The sequence below is a fragment of the Thunnus maccoyii genome, chromosome 5 (assembly GCF_910596095.1).
Source record: "Thunnus maccoyii chromosome 5, fThuMac1.1, whole genome shotgun sequence".
Taxonomy (NCBI): Eukaryota; Metazoa; Chordata; class Actinopteri; order Scombriformes; family Scombridae; genus Thunnus; species Thunnus maccoyii.
Window position 1 is genome coordinate 33394688 of NC_056537.1, and position 27281 is coordinate 33421968.

At 38.4% G+C, this 27281-nt stretch overlaps 2 protein-coding genes across 5 annotated transcripts in view; both read left to right on the forward strand.

The window, feature by feature from the left end:
* The window catches only part of ppp6r3 (protein phosphatase 6, regulatory subunit 3), a 33420-nt gene extending 24971 nt beyond the window's left edge, over positions 1-8449 (forward strand). For 3 of the 4 annotated variants that reach the window (XM_042412966.1, XM_042412965.1, XM_042412968.1), the window contains 5 exons: positions 118-215; positions 516-711; positions 3736-3843; positions 6137-6211; positions 6463-8449. In XM_042412966.1, the coding sequence (XP_042268900.1) occupies positions 118-215; positions 516-711; positions 3736-3843; positions 6137-6211; positions 6463-6514 (529 nt within the window). In that variant the 3' untranslated portion in view covers positions 6515-8449. The remainder of the gene's footprint in view (positions 1-117; positions 216-515; positions 712-3735; positions 3844-6136; positions 6212-6462) is intronic. The other variant, XM_042412967.1, reaches the window with a different exon arrangement.
* Positions 8450-11028: 2579 nt separating this feature from the next.
* Positions 11029-18010, forward strand: tmem170a (transmembrane protein 170A). Its single transcript, XM_042412737.1, has 3 exons — positions 11029-11442; positions 13571-13741; positions 14116-18010. Exons 1-3 carry the CDS (start codon positions 11328-11330, stop codon positions 14244-14246), a joined length of 417 nt encoding a protein of 138 aa, XP_042268671.1. The 5' UTR covers positions 11029-11327; the 3' UTR covers positions 14247-18010.
* Positions 18011-27281: the final 9271 nt, after the last annotated feature.

Below are 27281 nucleotides of genomic sequence, written 5' to 3' on the forward strand. Positions count from 1 at the left end.
ATCCTGACAGACACCGGTCACTCACTTTCTGTTAGCAGCAGGGCATCACTTGCTTTCAGCTGTCATCGTCTTTGAATCTGATAGAGTGCTTTCTAAATAGAAATTTTTCTTTTTCAGTCCCAAAGACCCTCTGAGGTGCAACTCTCCTGTTGCCATGGAAACCAGCATAGAGACAGGGGACCCGCTGGGGGTCAATGCACCCATGCAGCCTGAAGGTAAGATGTGTGATCTTGACACGCATGTGCACACACACCAGGACTCCCTCTAATATTTAAACTATCCTCGGCCCAAAATCTTGTTGTCCATCTGTAACGCAAAACCTGGACACACTTCAATATAAAATGTGACACTTGCTAATGTGTATGATTTTACTTTGCTTGTCTTTCAGTAGCAAAATGTAAACAACCCAAAAGCACCCAAAACCCTCCCGTCTGGGTAGTGGTTACATGTTTAAACAGCTTAAATGACCTCGATGAAATCTGACTCCTGTTGTCTCCTTTCTTTACTACCCCCAGAATGTGATGGCTGGTTGGGAACCAGTGTGGCTTCTCCCTCCTCCACCTCCTCTAAGGATTGTGGGAGATCTAAAGTGGAGGAGGAAACGACCTGTAATGAGCAGCGTAGCATCACAGAGACAGTCATCAACGGCTCCATGAAAGAAACAGTCAGTCTCACTGTTGACGCCAAGACTGAGACCGCCGTCTTCAAAAGGTTTGCCAAACACATCCACACACACAAAAAAAAAAATGCTACATAGTGTAGCTCTCTGTAGCAGTGTCTGGTCCTGCTGTTCAAAAACCCCAAGAAGGGAACACTGGAACTCTCTTATATATTACAATGTCTTGACCAGACTGGTTGTCAGGATGTGTCTCATTAGTGTGGTCACATCTGTTTTCTTATGAGTGACCTCACACTATCACTCAATCACACTTCCTGTTTTGGCTGTGTTAAATTTAACATAAAGATCTTACACAGGCCCCCGGGGAATAAAAAGCATTTTACTGGTTGGAGAGTGTTTATTTACAAAATAAGCATTATTCCACTGCGAAGTATTTAATTAAAAATCACCAGCTGAGAAACGGATGGTTCTGAGACAACAATGCTTTAAATGATATTTTACCATATTATGAGTATGAAACACCCTCTGTAGTGTTGAAACGGCTAAATGTACGTGTATGGGTAGACAGTCAAGCCAGTGCACACAACTGCTTGTGAGCTCGACAGGATTGTGCATGTCGACATTTAATTTATTTGGCCATTTTTTGTGAAATTTGGTAGTTTGGAACATAATGAGATGAACAGCAGAAAAGAGTTTTATGTTGCAGGAGTAGTTTGAAATGTTTCTATGAATATTCCACCATGAAAACTTCACTGCTCTATTCATGGTAACCAAAATGAATTCAAGCTGACTACAGCCCCCCCTTCTCCACAAATTACAAAATTATTGCTAACCCTTCAGTCCATAGTGAAATACTTGCCTATCCTGGATGAACAAGTCATAAAAACGGTTGTCCTCTGTCCTCCTGTCCCCTTGTTGATGCTGCATTATATTGTTTGTCTGTCTGAGTAAATAACAACTTGTCTAATGAACTGAGCGACACTTACAACCTGAGCTTCCCCTCCTCTCTCTCTTGCTGTGCGTTGTGGGTGTGGTCTTCTTCAGAGTGTTGAAATCTTATCGGTATGTACAGCCAATCAGAGATCAGCCTGCAGCCGTGATGTAGTCTTGTCACGTCAACCACCAACTTTTCTTTCCCAATTTTGATCTTCTTCTTTGGTTTCAGCTCCTTGTTTGTTTTTATTTCATTATCTCCATTCTGCATGTCTTTCTACCAAAGGTGTTGTCCAAGTGCAGTTTTTTAATTTACTTAATTTTCAAGTGGCTTTTATTTTAACAGGGCAAGCCAATTATTATTAAATTATGTATTATTATTACTATTATTATTATTTGAAATGACACAACTCAAGTGTAATTGCCCCAAGTTGGAGGCCAGCTTATGTTTAATGAAGTGGCTTCAACCTCTCCACAATTGGATTTTTACAACAGCTTTATTAGTATTCTAATTCATATTTATTTGACTTCTATGGTTTGCTTTACCCACATCTGCGTCTCTATTGGCTCTGTCCCTCAGCTATTGTCTCGTCTGAAGATTGTGATTGATTAAGGTTAAAATGCACAATGAAAGAAAGGTGTAACCGCTTAATCAATTCTATGATGGAGTCACAATACTGGACCTAAATAGTACCAGCACAGCTGATTGAAATCATGCAATTATACATTAGCCAACTGTGCATGACAGGCTGTGTGTCTCCAGAGACCAAGATCTGATCATCAGGTCAACAGCTTGTGGCCACAATATGAATTTTAAATGATCATGGTACAATATGTTATAACCTTGCTTTTGCATAGTAGATAATATGAATAATGACAAACCTTCTATTTATAACAATCCTCTCATCAGTAACTATGACAACAGTAGAAGGGCTAGTATGGCTTCCATGAAACTATAATCAGTAGAGCAAAAATACAATTATCTTAAAATAGAAAGCTAGATTATTTATTTCTTTTCAGATGCTGCTTATTTCAATCAAATCACAAAAAATGAATGTTGTGTATACAGAGGAAATGGCTATGTCATTCATTTGTGTTAACTTTAATTGGATTGAGATTTGAGAAGCAGCAGCCCTATTAAGCAGAAAAAAAATCCAAAATATATGATCAATATCCTCATATTAAAGATTCATTTCATTTTAGAAAAAACTCCTTTGTGTAAAATAGATGATAAACTCCTGGTGGAGGCACCGTTCCTGCCAGTATCAGCTGATAGAACGATGTCTGTGGCTGGAATGAAACCTTGTGTGTTCAGAAATGGGGTATAAAAACTGACCTAATGTCAGAGAACACAAGCTTCAAGACAACAACGTAAAGTATCTTCAGTCTTATGGTCAAAGGAGCAGCAGCCAAATTGTGCAGGCAGAACAACGCTTTTCCTTACAGTATCAAAATTTTGTATAATATCCTTTTTATTAAAGTTTCATTAAGAGATGTTGTGTTCCTTTTTGTGCATTAAGTGGCATTAAAGATGTATATGACTTTCTCAATAAGACTTCTTTTATCAGAGCATTGTGATGCTTTAATTACGTCATTACTGAAAAATGTAAATGTTACTCTAAAAATGCAAACTGTAAGCAGATGTTTAATTGGACTCATTCCTTTTAAAGCACGACGGGTTGTTTTAGGAAATTGACAAATACTGAATGAATTGTGGTTTAGCACCTCAGATTTTGGATTATATTTGGATGTTTGTGGGTGTTTTGCTTTGATTGAGGCCTCATCAAGATTATTGGTGGTTCGCTGAGACAAAGCAAGACTGACGGCTGGCACAATCAATTTTGGTCTAATCAGTGTCCAAATCAGTTTGTAGGCTTGCCTGCTATAATCACAGGCATTGCAGCTTTAAAGTAAACAAGAATATCCCTAGCTAAACAAACAAAACAGTTGACTTTCTCCATTTGCTGTACATTTTGATGCTTCTCCTGCATACCGTTCACAGAGTTACCCCATTTCAACACCTCCATCCTTTGTTTTACCGTGTGCTCTGTCAGTCAGTTCAGCATGCATCACTGTTCACGTCTCACTGTGTTCTGTGTGTTTTTGTGGGGAAAGTCGTTGGTATGAATCACTTCATATGTTATTAATGTATATTTGTGTATGTGTATGTGTGTGTGTTCCAGTGATGAAGAGAAGAGTGCTTCTTCAGAGAAATACTCGGTAGGGGAGAATCAGGACTCGGAGCGAACAGGCGTCAACAACTCAGCCGCAGCGTGCTGTCCCAAAACAGGGTCAGACACAACACACACACACACACACACACACACACACACACACATACATACATACATACATACATACATATCTGGAACACCATGTGTGATCCATTGATGTATCCAGTTAAGCTCTGCTGATATTGCAAATATTCATATGCCACCTGCCATAAGAAGACTTCATTTCTGGTGGTCACCCATGTTGATTGTTTGGGTTTGGTGTTGTGAGTTGTAGAACGTTTCAGCTTGGAATTCAGAATTTTCGACCTGGAAATTTCCGACCTCCAACTTGAATGGAACACAGCATAATACTAACATGTTGAGTCAAATGACATCCTTTACTCTCACATGTGTCAGACGCAGTCACCAGTTTACCTTCCTTCATACTAATTGTTACATATTTACCCACATTACAGCCACAACATATCTATCACATCACCGTCATTACAGTATGCTATTAGTATGAAGGCTGAATAATTAAAAAACTAACGTTTAAACTAAAGTTATTAAATGAACATCTTAATAATGCACTATAACAAAGTAAAGGGGGAAAAAAGATCATTACAGTTGTCAATTAATGCTATTTCTTATTCTGTCTTAAAATTATTAATTCAAATTGAAGATTAAAACATTTTAAAAGCTTTTAAATTTAAATTGTTTACTAACTTGGCCATTTCTGTCTGTCAGATCCAGATTGAAATATCTCAACAATTATTGAATGAATTGACACCAAATATGTGGTGCTAATCATCAAATGTTAGCATGCTATCACTAAAAAGTAAGATGGTGAACATGGTCAACATTATACCTGCTAAACATCAGCATGTTAACATTGTCATTGTGAGCATCTTAGCATGCATGTTAGCATTTAGCTCAAAGCACCTCTGTCTTAGTACAGCGTCACAGAGCTGTTATGGCTGGACACTCTTAATCCTGTTTGTATTTAGGTGTCAGACTGACTGACTTACACATCTTTAACTGGAGAGAGCTGTTGTTACATTGAAGTGATCACAAAATGTTAAAAACAGAAAACAAATGAATCTTGAAACTGAGTGTGACTGGCAGACACTTAACTTAATTTTATAGTGCATAATTTAAATGCAAATTTAATTAATTATTTATTAATTTATCAATAGATCATTTTAATTTGACTGTAATTTGACTGTAAAACTACAGCAGAGTTGTCACTAAATATTCCTCATGGCCCCGTTTACACCTGCATGCAGTTCCAGTGATCTGATCACAAGTGGACAGCTCTAAATACAGGTGTGAACGCACTCAAGATGCGTTGAGATCCAATCACTCAGACCACATTCGGAGGTGGTCTGGGCCGCATGTGGCCACATTCATTTAGCAGTGTGAACAGGAATGTGTCCTCTATTTTGCGGTGGACTAGGCACAGGAATTGCGTTGCTGCCACCCAGTCGGCGAAGCCTCCTTCCAAAGCTGTGTTCAACTTGTTTCATAACAGGATAGAGAAATGCGTTAATTTGGCTTTCCGTTTTTTCTGTGAATTAAAAAAAAAAAAGACCACTTCCTGTTTTTTTCCTGTTTTTCCTGTTGCCCTAACCCATTTTCTTTTTTCAAATTGGCAGTTGGAACAGAAATGAAACCAAAACCAGAAAAAAATACCTTTCTTGCTCGTCTGTCTAAAAACATTATTTCAGAAGCTAAAAGTTCATTCTGTTTCTCCTGGATAGTTTCCTCTGTCCTGTCAAGTTGATAAGTACAGTTTTTAGTTTTGCTGTGTTGCTGGACATAATGGAGTTTAGGATTTATCAGGAGGACGGCTGCTTTACTCCAAACAGTTTCACTGTATGAACCTGGACTGTGTGTGTAACAGCTGACCTATAGGATGTGTAGAAGAACACAAAACGTTAATTAACATTAGATCCTGTCAGCGTGTTGGAGATTTGAATAATCAATGAAGTTACGCTACTATGCCTTGTGTGTAAGTGGTCCCTCATGTTAATGCAAGGTGTGAACAGGGCCATGTCTACTGCATCATGTCTGGAATGGGGCTGTGAATTTGATCTGTGGGTCAAACCACCAAAACAAATGATGATAGGTGTCTGTTCTATAGGTCCTGTAAGGTAACATACAGCACAAATGCATCTCCCACGTCGTGTTGTCTGTCTTATTCAATGTTATGTTTTTGTGTTTTTTTTAACAGCCTGGACTGAATCTGACTTTGTTCTATTACTGGGTTCCATGAGGATGTGCTCTAACATACTATGAGAGTTGTGTTATTATGATTCTGGGCTAGCTCTTGAGTGAACTTGTTTCTCCTCTCTCCCATGTGTCCTGTAAGCAGTGAGAAGTGTCGGTCCACTGTGGAGCTTCCTAATGGTCCTCTAGAGGAAATGTCAGCCATAGAGGAGGCCAAGTAAGTCTGACTGCCTTTCACTCTCAACATCCTCCAGGCTGCATCACTAAACCAAGAAACCCCTCAAATGTCATGTCCTTGCTAACATGCTGCTGCTGCATACTGAGCTCTCATCTCAGCACTCAGAGAAATGTTTCTGTAGTTTATAATAACTTCTTCATTGCTTTAGTATTCTGCAGTAGACACGTTTCCTTTCTTTCTCTCCCTCATCTTTAAATGATCCACCTCTCCGTCTTTATGTTTCTTCCCAGATTGGACCAGAGTGCCGTGTCCTCAGAACCAACTGTAAATGGGCCGGCGTGAGGGTTGCCTAGTGTCAGCCAATGGCCAGCCTGTTCTGCCATGCAGGGCCTTCCTCCTGGTCAATCAGCGGAGGCCACTGCTCAGAGCTGTACCAATCACACGCCCCCACCAGGACCAGCAATACTCCCATCGGCTCATCACTGACAGTCAGACAGACAGACAGAGAGAGAGACAGGTGTACAGACAGAAGATGAACTGAAAAGCAAAATGAGAGACATACTCAAATGGATACAGAATAATTTTTTTTCTGCATTTGTTTATATACTATTGTTCTTATGAGGTGATGTGCGACTGATATCTTGCCACTCAAAATTAAATAGTAATGTTGCTATAGTTAAAGAAATGATTGTATGAATAAAATATTTTATAAAAAGAAAAATGTATACAGAAACATAAGATGAATTGCCACAGAAGCAGGAATAGCAGATTGGTGACCCAACCAACCACTAAACTGTTGTTAATGGCTGGATCTGTTATCCTGCATAACAGTCTGACACTTAATACAACAGTTGCTCTATTTAAAAGTCTCACCCACCATTGGTCTGTGTCTCTGAGCAAAGCTGCTCCTATGAATTGAAACACATTTTAAAAACTTCACTCAAAGTTTTATTTTGCTGCAGGTATTATTTGTAAATGTTTCTCTCTTGTATTCTTCTGCTTTGATTAAGATTTGACAAGCCTTTTGGTATAATTTTTTATTTATTATGGAAGCAAGATGATGGTTATGTTTTGTTACTAAAGAGCCATACCAACATGTTCTCTCTCCTTCTAGCAGACTGCGTTCATGCTAACTGGGTTCATACCTCACAGCTAGAAGGCTAAGCATGAGAGATGTCACCACAGCCTAAACTGCGAGCTGTAAATGTAATCTGAGCTTGTGTTTTTAGTCCCAGCTCAACTTCGTCAGAACCACAGTCCTCTTCTTCGGCCCCCCAAACTCCTTTTTTTTTTTAAAAATCCCAAGTGCTTTTTTACAAAAGTGGTCCTCAACTTTGGGGTCTCCCTTTAGATCATGTCACACTTAGTAAATCCCATCACAGGTTGAGTCGTATAGACAGTGTGCAGAATTCAGATTTTAACTTGCTACAACATTTTAGGGAAATTAGTAGGGAAAGGAAAGGGCTCGCTATCGATAAACTTCAAGCAGGAACGTGAAATGAAATCAAAAATACATTTAGAAAATTAGAAGTATTGCTGGTAAGTGAAAGCATCCTTTACTCTGCAAGATCAGCCAGTGTCCAGCCAAGTAGAGCCAGGTGTAAAAACTGCATGTCTGAAGACAACTAGTTCAAGTTATGGATGTGGAAAGTGGTGAAAAGGTCAGACTAAATAGCACAGCGTTAAGAAAATCCAGGGGGCTGTGTTGGTGGGGGCATGTTGCTACAGGTACCACTGAAAACATGAAACTAGATCCAGGAAGTTCAGTTGAAGTGATTGATCCATGAGTTTGAAGGCCTATCAGATGCACAGCAGTGTACAATGCTGTCGTATAGTGTTATGAAAAGTAATTACCAGGAATGTGAACTGGCACCAACTTGATTGGCTAGACTGCCAGATCACAATGCATTTTATTCTGGTAAACTTCAACTATTTTGTGAAGTTCAATCAGAGGTCGCTGTGTGTACTTTGCCTTTTTTTTTTTTGTGCGCCCCAAGTTTCAGCACCCCAGCCATACCAATGCAGTTTTTTTTTCTTTGTTGTGCTATTGTCAGTCTGAAAGCAGCTAGTTTTTAAATTTGAATCACTGCTGCTACTTTAAACACTGCCTTCATGAGGCATGGATTGACTTTCAAAAGTTGAAATTTCAAACTTGGCTGTTTTTAAAGGTTCCCTGTGGAGTTTTCTTTTTACATTCAGTGTTTCTCGCTAAAACGCATTGTCTGTATCCTTGTTAATGCATTTGCTTCCTCCATAAAACATTTGAAAAGGCCAGTATCCTGTTGAAATCTGCATTGTTTAATTTTACATCCATATTTATTCGCTAGCAGTTTTCTTCTTTCCGGCTTCGGTGTTTCGGCTGCATTTATTGGCGTGTTACTGCCACCTGTAGATCAGTGGGAGGGTGTCGGACTATTGGCAGGAACGAGTATCAGCTCACCCGCGTGCATGCATATGCACAATAACAAACAAAACGGGGACCCACTCATAAAAACATTGTACTATTAGTGGTCAAAAACTCTACAGGGTACCTTAAATTGTTCACAGCCAAAACCTGCCACAGGTGTCTTCAGATGTAGTTGCCCTTATATAATGTATAGATTATATATAGTCTATTATATAGACTTTTAGCTCTGGGTTGGTCTTACTAGTCCTTGAGAAACATAACTGGCTCTTCTATATTTTTTTAACATTATAAAGGACCAACTGTTAGGATGGGCCAATTGTTTGTCTACTGTGCAAAAATGAACATTGGTTACATTGGCTATATACATTATATCGCTCCACATTAGGTAACTGTGGCACTGAGCCCTAAATAAACCAATCATCAATGCATCTACCTGCAGCTGGGATGTGAATGATATTATTTTGGACTGCACAGTCTTCTGCAGCTTGTCAGCAGCCTGGGCTTTTTTCCCTCCTTTCTTTCCACGGAGCACCTTACTTTCCGCCTCACCCAATGTGACATTTTTCAGCTTGGTAACAAATGGTTGGGATTGGTTCCACAACACTGAGCCTGCAGATATATCCTTCCTAAGGACACAAACACCCTAATCTTCATCCTAACCTGTAGCATTTCTAAAGGTGGTGTTTCATTGAGATGATCTTCATCACGTTACCAACCACATTTCCACTAGTTTGATAACTTGCCCTGAAAGCAGTGGCTGTCCTTTGTTGTGTGAAGAGACTGTGGGGGTGAATTATCAGCATGCAGGTGCTACAGGTTTTGTTTTTCTTATGGGTTTGTTACTCCGAGTTTTCTGTACCAGCATTGGAAAGGGAATAAGCTATATACAGATTATAGTACAATTTAACCCCCACGTTTTTTGTCAGATTGTTAATTAAATTTCATCTTAATTTCTGAAGCAAAGTGGTCTTGCAGATGAATTATTGGGTTTGTCTGTCATGGGAGGTTTTAGGAGGCCTGGTGCAAAATCCAACCAGAGGTTTCTTTGGGGATTGTATCTTGAATATTCTCATTATTGAACTTCAAAAGCTAATTTCCAAACAGTAAAAATCAAGTAATCTCTATACAATTACATGTTTATGGTTTTAATAATTTTCCTTCCTGGGATAACATTTTCCCTGGAATCTGTATTCACATTTCAGTGTGACACATTGCATTACATAGTAGATCCCAGCTGTTACCATATCTCTCTCTGGACTGGAAACCAGCCTAACCATTAATATGATGTGAGTTTGTGAAAACTTGAGCTGCTGGGAACTTATGAAGTTTAATGTTCAAGAACAAGGATGTCGTCAAACACTGCTACAAGATTCTGGCAGCCATGGAAAACCTGGAACAGGTCAGAAATATTTAAGTTCTTTCCCTTTCTGAACAAAGGTAATGTAGGATGTAGGCTGAGCCGAAACGAAAGCTGGGGCATGAATTTTACATGAAAACAGACAAAAAGTATGTCTGAACTCCAACAAGAACAAACTGTGACATTGATCAAAGCAAAAGTCCATCATTACTTTAAAAGCTATCCATTGTGTTCTGGCATATTCTATTTACAACATTTTGCTATGAATGTTCAATACCACTAAACCTCTTCCTCTGTGAGTGATACTAAAGAAAAATATGAAAGTATCAATCAGAGAAAATTATTGGAACACTTTGCCCATTTCCACAACTGTATGCACCTGCCCAGGTATCATTTACACTGATCTGAACCTATAGAGAGCACCACAGTGTTCAATAAAACCAATACATATATCATTTGATTAAATACCAATATGGTATGTATAGAAAAAACATGACTCATTTTGGGATGGCACTCTACAAACTTAAAGTGTAGAGTGTTTGTATGTTTTCCTTCCAAGCAGCCACTGATTTTATTTTACTACTGTATCAACTATCCTTAGAGACTTGCATTGTCACAAACTATTATAATTTCATACTGTAATAACTGCCTGCTAACACTATTGACAAATGCATTTTGCACCACCAAAACAATGATGTAACTTTGACCAGAATACAAGCAGACATGATATTCAATGATCAATTTTCAAGCATCTATTTTCCATATCCTGTTGAATTGAATGGAAACATGGCTCTCTGGGGCCATGTTTGTAGTTCTCTTTCTGAAAAGCTGGGCGCAGTTTGTGGAAACACTGGATTTAAGCGTTGGTTTCGCCCAGGGCAAAGATGTTCTCATCCCCGCACAAAACATACAGATTTGTACAAAACACAAACAGTTGTACACCCAGGCTAAATAATGACCTTTCTAGCCTACGTTTGTCCTACACAGAGAGCGGCATCTCAAATGCACTTGTATAAACGATTAGAATAATCCCTGGGTTTAGTCTTTCAGGCAGCCCACCGCATATGCAGTTCTCCCAAACATCCTCTAACTCAACCTCAACATTAATCTTCATCCTCAATTGTGTACAGAGTTTAATATTTAATATTCAGCGTCGTTTCCAACGTCTCATGTATTTGTGCACAGCCGGAAGGGCTACTGCCTGACAGACCAACTTCAGGGAATAAAATACGTGACAACCACTTCTGTTGACAGCTAACGTTAGCTAAGCTAGCTTGATGCTAGCTAGTGTTGCGACCAGATCGCGTCTCACTGAATCCTTCACCGCCTCTCATGGTGTCACGTCTGCTCTCCGTCCTTCACTCCTGCAGTGTCGACTGTCGACGTGAGACATGCAGGACAGATATAGTGAGATCGGCTTCGTCCAGCAAATACTCGGGTTGAATTTAGTGCCGAGAAAAAACGGCACACACCGAGGCAACGACACCTCGCTCAGCGACTTCTCAGGTACAGGCTGTCTTATAGCTAATACTGTACACAGGGACCAACATAATACCAACAGTTCATTGTTTCGTTTTAATTAACGTTGATTGTGCTCAATTCCTGTGACATTTGATCCCTGTAGCTCTTGGACGCTAGTTTGTAGGCGTTAGCAATGTTGAGGTACATTCGTTAAGCTAGCTAACTTCCTGCTTCATTACAACGGTTGTTTTTAATCGTCAGACTGCGATGGTTAACACACGTATGCTGCTATTTCCAATTAGAAAATAGGTCGAATAAATAAACAATTCCAAAAGTGGTAAAATTGTGTATTGTAAATAAGTGTCCATAGCATTTTTCTTAGCTAGCTTAGGTGGGTATTTTCCTATGTATCTTAGTGTAATTAGTGTGTTAAAGTAAGAGCATGTGATGTCAATTGTGTTGAACTTAAGCTCTTCTTTGTCATAGCATTGAATGCGTAGAAGCCGCGTTAGTGGAAGGGATTAACATAACTTTACAGATAAGTTGTTGTTGTGTGTGTTTGGTGTATACAGAGTTGGGTAAACTACTTGCAAAGTGTAGCGAGCTAAACTACATTAAATGAAGCTCCCCTACACTGAACTTCACTTTCCCCCAGAGAATGTAGCAGGCTAAACTACAGCAACATGGCAAACGTAGTTTGCTACATCGATCCTATTTTTGTATTTTTATTTTATTATTATTATTGTTTTTATGATTATTGTATTTTATATGATTGGTAGTTTAAAAGTGCTATTTTTATCAGGCCCACTCTGTACAAGTAGCTATATCATCTCTCAACTAAAGTAAGGAAGGAAGCTTTGTATGTATGTCTGTCTGTATGTATGTATGTCTGTATGTCCTTTGCATATCTCTTTAACTGTTTATCTGATCAACCCCATACTTGGCGGATGTGTGGCTGAGGACCCAAGGGAGTGCTGTGTCAAATTTGGTGCAATCTGAACACACGATACTTTTAATATTAATAAACTTCTAATAAACCAGCAATCAGTGAGCCGCTCCGCTCTGTGCAGGGGCAGGGCAGAGCTTCAGAGCTCTGCTGACTGACTCCATTGCTTACATTGAAAGCACATTTCAAGGAGATCTTTTAATAGCCAGTATGAATAGGAGGAATGATGATGACAGTGAGGAAAACCTCTTTCACTGTTCATATGGACACTTGACTGTTGCTTCCAGACACTTGAAAAATTGTGAACTTAACCTTTAAGGCTGCGTTACTCTTCAGTATTTTTTTTTTTTTTTTACTGTTCTAGCTCAGTGAATTGAACAAATATATAATATTATATATATACATATAATATTAACTGATGTATTCACGTATATAATGTCATAAAATGTCATAAATGACAGACAGAGGTCTTACCCAGGGGTCCAACACAAGTCCCTTTGTACCCAACAGAGGTGTGGATTACTTGTCCTTGACTTTTGTTGTACTAAAATATCTCAGTCAAGACTATTTATGTATTACTAACTAAATATTATGAATCATTCATGATTAATGTTAATTTCACCTACCAATTGTCTCTGTGTTGGTGTGGATATTGATGTGATCAAGAACATATAATGACTTGTTGAGGACTCTTAAGATAAAGTTTGGGGGCTTGGGCTCGCTCTGGGACTGTGCTGTGTGACTGGAGTGCAAAATTCTAGTTGTCCTTCCACAAGCCTCCAGAGGAGCTTCAGGTCTCCTTGTTATAGATTCTTCAAGTGTGTGAGCCTTTATTGGAGGGATGAGCAGCATTCTTCCAAAACACAGTGGGGAAGATCACCCATAGCTGTTAAGTTAGGATCTGAGATCTGGTTACTGAAGACCACAGCATATGATTCACATCATTTTTATACTCAACAATAATTCTGCTTTTCCTTTCATTTGTCAACCACTTGTAGATGAAATAGCCACTGAAGTGTATATGATCTGCTGTAACTTGCAACACTTTTGTTCTCTGTAGAGGAGATAAAGGGAACAGAGCCAGACAGCTAGGATAGCATTTAGATAGATGAATAATGAATGAAGTATCCAAATTAATGGCCCCAGTGCACTATGGAACTGTGAACGATCTGCACTTTGATTGGCATCAATTGATATGTGGTTGTATGTTTGGTGTGTTTTGTCCAGAGATGTGGTATGGGGTGTTCCTGTGGGCAGCGGTCTCCTCTCTGGTCTTCCACCTGCCTGCAGCTCTGCTGTCCCTCGCCACACTACGACAGCACAAGATGGCCCGTTTCATGCCCATCGCCATCCTCCTCATGGGCATCGTCGGGCCAGTATGCGGAGGAGTCCTCACCAGTAAGTCCTCTGCCTACGTGTGTGTGCGTGTCTGCTCGGATTATGATAGAGATGTCCCAATCACACAGCTGCCCTGTGCATAGTCGAGCTGCAATGTGAAAATGAGATGAGATAAAACTTGAATTCATCCTGGAAAATGTTGTGCTCAGAATACATAGTGAAAATAAATCTAGAACTATATAAAACAGCAGGAGATATAGCATGTTAATTAGATATGTACAGTATTGTGCAAAGTAAAGTGAGGATGCTTTCAAAAATAATGACAGATAATTTACAGTTCAGTAAACATATGACTTACAAGACATTGCTGGCTTATCAGACAGTAGGTCAGCTGGTAAACACCTACATGTTTGTTTTTTGTGTGTGTTTGTAAGGTGCAGCCATAGCCGGTGTGTACAAGGCAGCAGGGAAGAGGATGATCTCTCTGGAGGCGCTTGTTTTTGGTGTGGGACAGTCCTTCTGTGTCCTCATCATCTCCTTCCTCAGGGTACTCGCCACCCTCTAGCAGTGCTGAGGCCTGCCTGGCTGGCTGGACCTGACACCAGTCGTACCTTCTCTCGACGGGACCTGAGTTTAACACTCGACCCTGGCAAATCCCAGGACACATGGAGACCAATCTGGCCCGAGACATGATCTCACTACCTGCTGATGGACCAGGACCAGAATAATTTTAATCAGCTGTTTTGAGAAAGAGCAGAGCAGTGCAAACTGAAGGTGAACTATGCAGCGCTACACCTTCTGACTTGCTGCTGAGCCTTCTGTATGAGGTCCACCATAGGACAGCATAATGTTGCATTCACATCATATGGCAACCACACACTACAGAACAGTTTCTTTTATTTTTTTTAAACTGAACACTAACCTTGAGCGTTCACATTGCCAGTACTCCTTTCAGGGTTTGGCAGTGCATTCCTTATTTATTCCAAAGTCAAGAGAAGCCCTTACAGTAAACAAACCTGATGAAATAGTGATTCCTGTATGATGTGAAGGCAGCAGGATGCTCCTCTGTTGGCAGGAGTTACAGGTTAGCAGCAGGATGGAGTTCTCCCTCTGACACTAACTTCTCTCAGGAGCTGTGTGTGTATGTGTGTTTGAGTCTGTTTGACTGTCAGAGAGACAGCAGCAGGTGGGCTGACAGGAAGATGATGGTAATATGCAAGATTCTGGCTTTTTTTCCTTGAGGCCTTAATTTCTATTTTCTAACTTCCAAAGTGGTGTTTATCTTCAGGGCTGTCTTTCTTTAACACTCTGTCTCTTGCTGCTCCTTTTGCTCTTCCGTTCTTTATTTTTTTTGTCGAAATGAATTCAAGTCGGACTGCCTGTGTGTTATTATTAATTTCCAAATTAGCTACACCTACAACATCTTCCCTTCTAACTTACTGTCTTCAGTGTTTGTATTTAGTTTAGTCCTGGTCAAAGCCCTGCAAACACAGCATAGAGAATGTCCTCACAGTCTCTCTGCTCATCCTCTGGGTTCGTTTGCTGAGAGTGAATGCAGCAGATCTTTGAACACAGGGAACGAAGACGGTCCGATTACTAAACAAACCCCCCCAAAAACTGAGAGGAGCTTTTCATCTTTTCTTTTCACTCTTTGAATGATCTTTTACAGGTGTGTGTCTTTTTGTGACAGTGAACTGATTTGTATATATATTCTAAATTGTGTCCAGGTCTTTGTAGCTTTCAATCTTTATGACCAAATATGAGAAGCTGTTGTTTTTTCTGCACTAAATGTGCATCAGCTGGTTCAATAGAAGTGTGCTCCCTTGTAGTTTTTATGAGCTCATCAAATTCCCACAGCCTTCAGTGACTGCTTTGACTTGTTTTTGAATTGGTATTGTATATGTATCTCCAACATGCATATACAGACAAAATGTACATGTTATCCTTTGAATAAGCTCACAGGTGATGCTGTTTCTGTATTAGCATCTGCTTAGTAATGACTTCAAGCTAGCTGTTGACAGCAGAAATGTACGTGTTGGTCAGACTGGAGTCACTTCTCTTTGATTTTACATTGGTTTTCACTTGATATTTAATTTTTTTGTGTCTGTGTCTTTAAGAGAAGCTGCTTCTGTCAACAATGGAATGAGTCATTTCCAAAAACATCTTTTGCTTCCATTCATTTCCATCAAATTCTCCTGCTGGGGGGCCCCTGACCCCAAACCACCCCCAGGTTCCACAAGTTATAGTTTGGTCTCCATACAAATATGAAATTAGGAATTGCACACACAGTGAACCTGGAGCCTTTAGGGGCCCGGGGCAGTCGCCATCTTCGCCCAGTCAATAATGGAACAGAGACGAGTCACATGGCGAAAATCCAGGAAGATTGTGTTGAGTGTTGTCAGAACCAAACTTTTTTAAAAAAAAAAAATGTGGTGCAGATTGTTTTGCACATGAAATTCCAATTAGAAATGTTGTTTTCCCGTATGTCTGCTCATGTGGCAATCATCCTCTCCTCTTAACAGAGCTCAAACATGACGCAGCCACACCGACTGCTCTGAAATCTCAACATCCTGAACTGCAGCTGTATTTGCATATTTTCCTCATAATTCCCTCAAAGAATTTCTTTAACCCTCTCAAACCAAAGATGGCTTGAATTCTACATATGCACCCTGTACGTCACTGGCTACACTTCAGTCTTCTCTCCATCTGTTAGTTACATAAGCGGTGCCTCATTGGCTCTGTTGCCAGTGCATGTGAACAAGCAGCAAAACAAATTAAAGCTAGAATGTAATTTTGGCTACACAAAAATGGTAAAAATCAGGAGAGGCTAATATCAGCAGATTATAAATGACAAGACTACAGAAGTTCAGCAGCCATGGGACAGGAGTGACATGAAGACTTTGCTTTTGTTTTCTTGGAAACATATTTAATCGTGGGTCATCAGCTTTTGGAGCCATAAAATGAGAAAAATTCCTGCCACACAAACACCATTAACTGCTTAAAAAGTTTAGATTTTCGTCAAAAATGTTGTTGATTTTATATTCAGCTGTGAACAGCTCTCTGTACATACAGTCTGTTGGGGATGTGCATGTCATTTGAGGAGAGAGAAGTGAAAGTACACACTGGAAAATCAAAGCACTTCATTGAAATGTCTGGCTGATGCAGAAACTAATGAGCCTTGTGTGAAATGAAGTCTCGTCAACCCCTGGGCCTTGCTTTTACGCTGTACATTTTGAAGAATGTTTATTTTTTTATGGTTGTGTAATTTAGCTGCTTGAGTGTGTGTGTGTGTGTGTGTGTTCTGGTTCTGTTACAGCAGCAGATATCGCAGGGTTGACACTAAAACCTTCACATTGATCATTTTAGTCTGGATATTTTCTTCAACTGGTACTTATCACCAATAGTAACATACTCAATTTTTAATCTGTCCTCCTTGAAACCAATTGTTATCCTCATCAGTTATCTAACATGCTGATTTGACTGAGCTAACTAGCACTTTCAGGACTGGGGACACTCATTAAACCAAGTGTATTTCCCAAGAATTCATACTCTTTCAGAAAAGCAAAAGGTCAGAGGTCAGACTGCATGTGTGTATGTAAACTGTGGGAGGTGGTAAATGCACAAAGATACACACTGGACTGTTCAGCGTTATCCTTTACATTCGACTTCCAGATGAGGTGAAAGTACATGTGCAAATGTTCTTGGAGCTGCTTAAAGTAGGAGATACACCAAAATGTTAAGTCAGAGCACTAAAAGAAGGTGTATAAAAGGCCCATTTCCTCCAGGAAAAGAAAAAAAAAGTTATTAATAAAATTACTCATAAGTCAAAATCATGAGACACAATGCCAAGATTTAAATTATTAGTTCAAAAATTTCACTCATTTTTACTTCAGTCATAATTTTAATTTACCATTAGTAATTTATTTTTGTCATTTTTTTCCTGGCAGAAATCAGCTTCCATACAGTCAGTTGTCCAATACAATGACTTTGCTTTGAAAAGAGACAACTTAACATCCATAAACCCCCTGCCTGTTGAGATATTCTTACAAATATTTAACAGAGAAAACATGGTTTATCTGGAAGGACCATACTATAATAAGTTTACAGGCAAAGCTGATAAAATACAGACAGAATAAAATGACAAATGTAAAGGTGATGCTGGAGTTTCTGCTGTAATGGAACCATTTATTACCATGTGGTATTGGCCACATTCCTGACTGGTTTTGTTCCATTTTTACCAGATTCAAAAGGTTTTAAAGGTTGATTTTACTATAGTAAATTAAGTGCCAATGGTTGATATTTTCATGAAATAAAATTGTTTCAACTATAGTGTGGTTGTGTGTGTTCCTGTCCTTTAGTAACCTCTAGTGGTGGTCAATGGGAACTTTAACAACACTAACAGCATTTTAACACATTGTAAATGACAACTCATAATGAAATATAGAAGTCATTATTCCACTAGTGGTACAACTATATATTGTGGAATATAACACAGTACAGTTACTCAGGTGCTGGGCTTCAGTACAATTCTGAGGTGCTTGTACACTACTAGAATATTTCTATTTTTATGATACTTACTATACTTCTACTCCACTACATGTATGTGACAATTGTAGTTACTATTTAACAATGATGATTTTACATACCAATTAGTTTAGATGAGCTTATAAAATATTCATGTTGGAAATTAAGACAGTTTATCAACAGTTCCACCTCCAACAGCTACAACATTAAAGTGCTGCTTTTACTGTTTACCTGACAATGCTTTTACCAAAGTAAGATCTAGAAGTCTAGACTTTGACTTGTCACAGTCTTTTTACTGTGTAGTATTGCTTCATTTAGTTTAGTAAAGTATTTAAGTACTTCTTCCACCATTGGTGGCAAAATATAATTGATATGCAAAAATGTGATACTTTGTATTGTGGGGCTGAAAAATGGATTGCAATATGAACTCAATCATTTCTGACTCCCAAATTGTACAGTTTTGCACACACATTAAATGTCAGAGGGCAAAACATGCATCATTAAAAGCGTCACTTCACCCAAATGACTCATTTTGAAAATGCTTTACAATTTACAGTGGATCTACTTTCTACTGAAGAAATGGTCCCTATAAAAACTTGTAGATCATCCAGCATAAGAAGGACACCAAAGCTGCAGAGAGGTGTTTCTTTTTTTTTAATGACCTTTTTTAATGCTGTGAGCGCCACACATGGAATTTAATTTGCCTCCAAACACTGACTGATAACAATTCCCTGGTTGAATCTAAAATAAACGTGAGAATTAAAAGAAAGTTAATACTACTAAGTTCACACCTACTTTTTATACTTAGCACATTACCATCAAGATATTTTTTTTTCAGTTTAGTTTTATGTTGATAAAGAGCTACTAGTAAAAAAGTTGCTTTGGTTATTAATCAATTTGCACCATGCTATTTACAAAGAAAATACTGGTAGTATTCTTACAAGAATGCTGAAACTTAAACCATTTTTGTACATTTTACCTTGAGGAGGGAATAAATCAGTCAGTTTTTCATTCCAACTGTTAAAAATGTAAATATCCAATGTGTGACGGCACTGTTCACTGTTCATATGGACACCTGACTGTTGTTTTAAGACATGCTTGAAACATTGTGAACGTGTCCTTTAAGAGTTCTCTCATCATATCTAAACAAAAATATTGTGCCTAAACATTCTATCACGAAAATGATGACTAATCAAATTACTGGAAACATTTCACACCCATCCAAACCTAACTTGAACCATTAAAATATATGTTCAAAACAGGAAGCCTGTAATAATATGCTTTATTCTTTCTTACTTAATCCTCTTTGTCCATATTGGGACATAGAGCCACAATCAGCTCCCTGCAGTGTGATATATGCTCTCTGGTTATATCGCTGGTTTGATCAGATTGGTTTGTAGTTTGTATTTTTAAACTTGTCAAAGCAGGAAAAGCACAGGTGGAAGTAATAACATTAATGATGGCTCTGTTCTATGTAAGTGTGACATTAAGCTTTACTAGTGAACCTCTATGCACAACACTGGGACTCATCTCAGGCACTGGCTGGAATACAGACATCTTTATTCATATTTTATTTATGAAACATACGGACAGGCAGCACAGAACATGTTAGTTTATTGCAATACAGCTGTGACTAACTGTGACTGCCAGAAATATACAGAAATTATAATTCAATGAATTATGATTCAATGAAAAGGTAAGTAAATATATATATTTAAAAATGTGATATAAAAGTTCAATATGAAATAGAATGTCTGATTAAAATACATTTCTAAGAAATCCCAACATTTTAATCATTTATCACTAATAAGATTTTAGGAAGATAATTAACTCATTTTTAAACGTTTCAAACACAGAAGGAGGTTTATTGAATCTACATTTTATGTGAATAATATTTTGCCATAAAAATCATTATTTATACAACATCCAACTTTATGGTACTGCATGAAAATTTCAAAAATAATGTTATTATATTGGAAAGTTGAAGTTTTGTTTTTCAAGCACAACACAGACTGTTCCAAAAACGTTTACATCTATAAACAGAATTCAATGTCAGCTGAACAAAATGTGCAAACATTACAATCAGTACTAAAACTTCTGCGTGGATATATTTAAACATTGAAATCATTTCAGTTTCAGAGTGCTCCCACATCAGCTACTTTCTCTTATTTCATTTGATTAGTTACACCTGTGTCTCACTCTGCTATGTAGTAAATATCAAGCCATCTGCAGACCACTGAATCTCCTTATGTTTAAATATTTCATCATATTTGTGCTGCACATAGTAACAAACAAGGAGACTTTATTTGGATTCATCATAAAATGAGGAGCCATGAATGAAACATCTGATTTGATATTACAAGTTGCTTTAATCATGTTTTACAGTTTAATAAAGTTTTACCTCCTGTTTGTATCCCATGGGTTCAGTGATCTTACTAGCCTTTTGAAAGTGAAGCTGCAGTTTGACCAATCCCTGCCTCCTGTCAGCAGAATGACTGAATCTGCTCAGCTGATTGGCAGAGAGACAGCAGGTGTGTCCAGGTGCAAAACCTGAACTGGTTATGTACTGTATTTTCATATATTTTTACATTATACTGCTTTTGGTGTGCCCCCCTGTGGTCACACAGTGCTACTGGTGGCTCCCTCACACACACACACACACACACACACACACACACACACACACACACACACACACACACACACACACACACACACACACACGTTGTCATAGGTCACTTTTTGGGACATTACATAGACTTACATTCATTTCCTGGAGACTTACCCTAACCCTAACCTTAACCACTGACCCAACAATTAACGTTTTACTAATTGGGGACATGACTTTTGTCCCCAATTGGACAAGCCGTCCCCAACTAACTGGTTTGAAGTCAGAAATTTGTCCCCGAAAGTAACCTATGACAGACCCACACACACACACACACACACACACACACACACACACACACACTGTACTGATTAACCTACAGTCTACCTTTGTGCTGCTGCTGCTGATAACAGGAAAAACCTCATTTGACTCCCTGTAAATGAAAACTGTTCCAACCATTTAAGACAGTACATATACAGTCTTCAAATCCAACATTACTATTTTAGGATATGGGTCTTATGAACGCAGACTTTTACCTCTGGCTATAAAACCTGTATTTACAGAGCTATGAGGTTTAAATGTTGTGGACAGAAACTGATATTCATTGTGGACTTGGGAGTAACCCAGTGCCCAGTGAGGCAAGTTTCCAATAGTTGGGGAGCTACTTCCTGGTTTAATTTTCATCTGTTGTACTGTGCTCAACAAAGTTGTAGTGAGGTGTAGGTGTGTATGATTGTTACAAATGTTTTACATACATTCTCTCTTTTTAAGAATTTTCAGATAATTAGTTGAATAATGACGTTAAACTTGGCATAATTTAATGTTCCGTAGTTTACTGGCACAGCAGGCAGTAAATACCTGAGCCTTTTATATCCAGTGATCTGGATGTAAAATCTGTGCTAGGTTTATATCACTGGATGAAGTTAAAGAGTAACTTAAAGGACAGGTTCACAATTCACAAAATCTTTCTTAAAACAACAGTCAGGAGCCAAATGAAAAATCATTCCTCCTGTTCATACTGTGCTCCTTCTGTGCAAAAAAAAAAAAAAAGTTTATCTCAAGCTAAAATTAGGTCAAGGTCAAGTAAATATCTTTCAAGGAAACACAAAGAGGGAATTTGATGCTAAAAAGACTGTAAATGTGTCAGATATCCACTTGATATGACTAACTCAGACTGATGAAGCTGAATATAAGCTTCACATCAACTTTTAAATGACTGTGTGGACACACTGTGGATTTTCTCCTCCATCATTTACATTGAAAGCACATATGAAGAATCTTTTAATATCCAGTATGAACAGGAGGAATGATTACAGTGAGGAAAACCTCTTTCACTGTTCATATGGACACCTGACTGTTGTTTTAAAACTAAATTTGAACCTATTCTTTAACACTGCTGTTGTAAAGTTGAGACCAGTGTTGCTGCATGCCCAGATTACAAAAATGCAAAGGTTGGTGGACAAAATGTCTCTCAGTGTTAACTCAGTGGTTCTCAAGTTTTTTCTGTCATGATGGCCCCTCAAGCAGCAAACATTATCTGAAAAATAATCTTGCTAACGTGATAGCTAAAACCAGGAAATGGTCAACAGGAAAACATGCAAACACTGGTTGTAATAACTGACAGATTAAAACCTGTCAAACCAGTGATGCCTCATGTACTGCATGCACACTGCAAGTCTATGTGTGTGTGTGTGTGTGTGTGTGTGTGTGTGTGTGTGTGTGTGTGTGTGTGTGTGTGTCACAAGTGGTGACAAAGGTTACAGTAAATCTATTTGTTGCAGGTGTACATTCATAGAAGGGTCTATCTGGTTACAAAATTAATTTGCACAAATCAGAAGCTATGCCAACTTGTTCTCCTAACCTACTATCTGCATTTAACTTTAAATGGTTTTCAAAAGGCATGACATATATGGGGATAGAACTGAACCCAGATATTGGAGAAATTATTACCATTAGTATAGAAACACTATTAAATAAAATTATTAAGTTCATCTGGATAATTGGAGTAAATTATGCTTGACATTATGGGGGAAAGTGAACACAATAAAGATGGTTATAGTCCCACAGATAAATTACATAATGGGAATGATAACAATATGTATTCCACAACAATTACAATATTACAATATGATAAAACACTTTCTTTGGGATGGAAGACAGTCTAGAATTCAAATGTCCGTTTGGTTACCTGCCTGTTTTGTTTGTTTGCTTGTTTTTTTGTTGTTGTATGTTTCATAAAATTCAATAAAAAACTTTAAACAAAAAAACATTTTCTGCACACAGGAGTTGTACCATGACAAAATGTTGGTGCACATGTTATTCTTTGTGTTATTGTGGGCTGGCCCTCCTTCATAAATGTATACAGACACCATCATACAGTGTTGAGGTAAAGCAGGTGGAGTGAACAGGATTCATTTGCACAGAGGAGTTCAAATGTTTCTAGACTTTTAAAATCAAACAAATAACATAGAAATATCAGCAGAAAATGATGTTGATTTGAACCAAACATATTATTGTTAGTTAGGAGCATTATATCTTATTGAAAATTCATCTTTGCAAGTATAATGTTTAGAGAGATAACGTGTAGATGGCTGTCTGGTAAAATAAGAGTAAATCTGAGCTTTAGTTTGAACTTTTTTTTTTTTTTTTAACCCTAAAGAAGGCAGTGGGCCTTTGAATAAAATAAAAAGAGTTAATCTGGCTTTTCTCTCATTTCTCAGTTTGTAAAGAAGTCATGAAATTCCCTCTTAACTTAAAATCTTATCTTGTACCTTTGAAAATACATATTCAGAAAACATTTCTGACATTTCTACGTTCTAAGACAATAGAGTTTTTGAAATGTGTAACGATTTGAACATGTTGTGATTCTAAAAAAATATTTTTGAAGGAGGAAAATTTGTATGTGCAGTTGCAGAAATTGAACCTCTGGGGATGCAGAGAGAAGGAAAAGACACAAACTGGTTTTTACTGTTCCAACAGGTCCACCAGTGGCAGACTCAGGCTGACTGAGGGGCAGGGGCAAAAACATGTAAAGGGCACCTGATACATTCAATGGCCCCCATCAGCAGAGAACAATGATGCATGTTTGGTAAAAAGGCTCCATCCCCAATTAAGATGATTATAGAGTGATTCAGAATATAAGGAAACAGCACGTCTGTGTTAGAAAGGATTCACCACTCCATTATAAGAGTGTCTTATGGGGCAAAGTATCTCATGTTCTTTACTGGAAGGACACTTCACCATGTTTTTCTCCAATACAGTGCGCCCTATACTGCACTTCACCATGCTTTTCTCTCATATAGTGCCCCTTTTGTTCCTATAGGGAGCTCCATATGGGAGGAAAACATGGTGATGTTTTTTCTCTCATAAAGAGAGAGAGAGAGTTCGCTTAACACTGGCTTGTTAAATGTGCCACAAATAAAATGTAAAAAGTATGGTGAGGCAGCTTTTTGCAGCTATGCACCAAAGATTTGGAACAAACTCCCACCACATATTAGACAAGCATCCTTTGTTGATAATTTCAAGAGACAGCTCAGAACTTATTTTTATGGCCTTGCCTTTAATTAACTCAACCTTTAATTAGCTCTTTACTCTTATCAACTGTTTTTACTACCTCTATTATCTTTCTTATCTCCTAATGATTATTATCATGCACTGAGCTCCTCCTCCTCTCCATCTGTATGCATTCATGTACCATTAATGCATGTTACTAACTTGGCTTCTTCTCCAGAGTTTTTGTGCTTTCTCGTCTCTCAGGTTTCTATGGATCAGGGTCATGTTATTGTTGTTGTTGTGCTTCTCTGTGTCTCTCTCTCTCCCTCCCTCTTTTTCTCTCAACCCAACTGGTCAAGGCAAATGGCCGCCCACCTAGAGCCCAGTTCTGCTTAAGGTTTCATCATGTTTTTTCTTTCACTGAAAGGGCACCCAATTCTGCACTTCCTTATGTTAGACTTAGGGGGCACTTTTTCCACTTTTATTTCACTAGCAGGACACCTATACAGAACATCCAGCTCACCCTATTACAGCGGCAACTCACAGGGCACTGTGGTACATCTTGTGGGGTACTTTCATGGCACTATTACATTTTCTTCCACTAACAGAGCACCAATGAGGGCATGTCATTCAAGATTGTCACATATAGAGGCCCTCTATAGGGCCCTTCATCGTGATTTACCCATAATTAAGACAGCAATGACAGAACTTTGGTGTGTTTTCTCCTTTGTGGGGGCCCCTTAGAGAGCACTTTCGCAACACTTTTTGTCTCTTGGGTGACCAGGGAGGCGGTTCTCTGTATCATCTCTACTGGATTTTCTGGCATGCATCTAACCAATGTTGTGCTTATGTGCTTATTATAGATTAAATCTTCATCCGCAAAGTAACCAGTACAGCTGTCAGATAAAAGCAGTGAAGTCTACAGTATTCTATCTACAGTATGGTAATAAGCTACTTAGCTACTTTCCACCCCTGACACATGGTGAAAGTATAAGTATGTATAATGAGGTAGGAAGGACAGAAAAAACTAGTGAGGATGTCCAGATAAACAGATGAGGGATCAGTGGATTAAACCTGGAGTCTGTGTTGTGTCTGGCAGTGTAAACCTCCTGCATTAGGATCGTGACCTGAAGATGAACCACTGAGATCCAACTACACATTTGAATAATGTAATAAGCCCACATGAAGATACAGTAGTCTAGGACAATGTTATTTCCTTAAACTACAAACAGTCCACAGCAGTGGCTCAACAGGTTTTGTAATTCAGCTTAAAATGTTGCAGTTCAAGCTGTTGCAGTTCAAGCAGCTCAAGATTTTGCTGATGAGCAATGTAGTCCATTAAAATTATGATCACTTCAGTATCACTTCAAATAATCAACCTGGCATTCTGTTCTCCTGCTTAGTCTGTCCTGCTGAACCTACAAGTCCCAGAATGTATTTCTCTGAATAGCAGCTCCTCAGAGCAGCACAGTGGGAGGATGACTGTGTTTACATGGTCCTGGCTGTTAAAAACTCCTTATCACTTCCACCTACTGAATGCTAGTGTTTCTGTGCACTCACATGTACTGTTACATTCATTATCAATCTCTCAATTCTTTTTTGCTTTTTCAATTGACAGAGTAGACATTCAGTCTATAAAATATCAGAAACAGTGCCTGTCCCCAGATAGCAAAATTGCTGTGGCCCAAATCCAGCCAAACCCGACCCTTGCGGCACTTTCATCCGGCCCACATACCGTGTGGAATGATGGCACTTGGGCAGTCTGCTCCTGTTTCCCAGATCTGAGCCACAAGCAAGCCATAGCAATGCTGTATGTCAACCAGGGACAAACCAGATAAATCAGAACTGCCCAAATCCAGCGAGAGCACCGCATCTTCGCCAAATGAAGGTCCACATGTGATTTGGGATATTTGCACCATATTAGGTATTTTACATGTGGGCCATTTCAGACTCACATCCATTTTATCCAGGCCAGAAGAAGGCCAGCAGTGCTGCATCACTGCCTGAAGTGACCCACTTCCATATGCTATCTGGGTCATAAGTTCTTTTAGTCCAAGGAAGATGTCTTCAAATGTTTTGTCCATCCAACAGTCCAAAACCCAAAGATATTTCATTTACAATGATATCAAACAGAGAGAGGCAGAAACATCTCACAGTGGAGAAGGTGGAACCAGAGAATTTTTGCAACATAAATTACTTTAATGATAAATCAGTCATCAAAGTTTGATTTGAATGATCAAATAATGGATTTGATGGATATTTTATGTGAATGCATAAGCGACAATCACCATAGATGTTAACATACCTGTTCATACTATCTATGCAGTGATCATGATTTAGATAGTAAGATAATAAGTGTAGGATATGACTTTGTGACATATCCTGTAGATATTCCTATATATGTAGTCATATATACAATGAACATACTGTATATCTACAAGAGTACACATATAAGAGTAACCTTATCATTTATACTGTACATACAGTAGATAAATAACATAATAGTTTTATATTGAAATTGAACATATGCTCATATGAAGTTATATAAATACGCATTCAGTTAAATCTTGTGTATGTCAGCATATTAACATAAGAAATAATGTACACAGTTATTGTAATTTGTGTACATGCTTGCTTTTATAAATACTATGATTATGTACATTGTTTGAAATAGTCTGTCTGTCTGTCTGCTATTTCACAGCTCTGTCATTTCTGAATGATTTCCTAAGAATGGTTTGAGATAAACAAAACAATTGTGTATTAATTCAAGGGAGAAAATATAAAAACAATGAATAATTCCAATCAGGATAACGTGAAGTTTTCATCAGTGCACAGCAGGTCAGCTGGATATGCAAAAATGTGAAATTTGTCTATAAGCAAACATACGATTAAATTAACATGGAAGGTGATGTTTCTAATAATAAATGAGCGAATATTTAGTTTTCAATTGAACTCCTCTTTTCAAAGAAATCATAT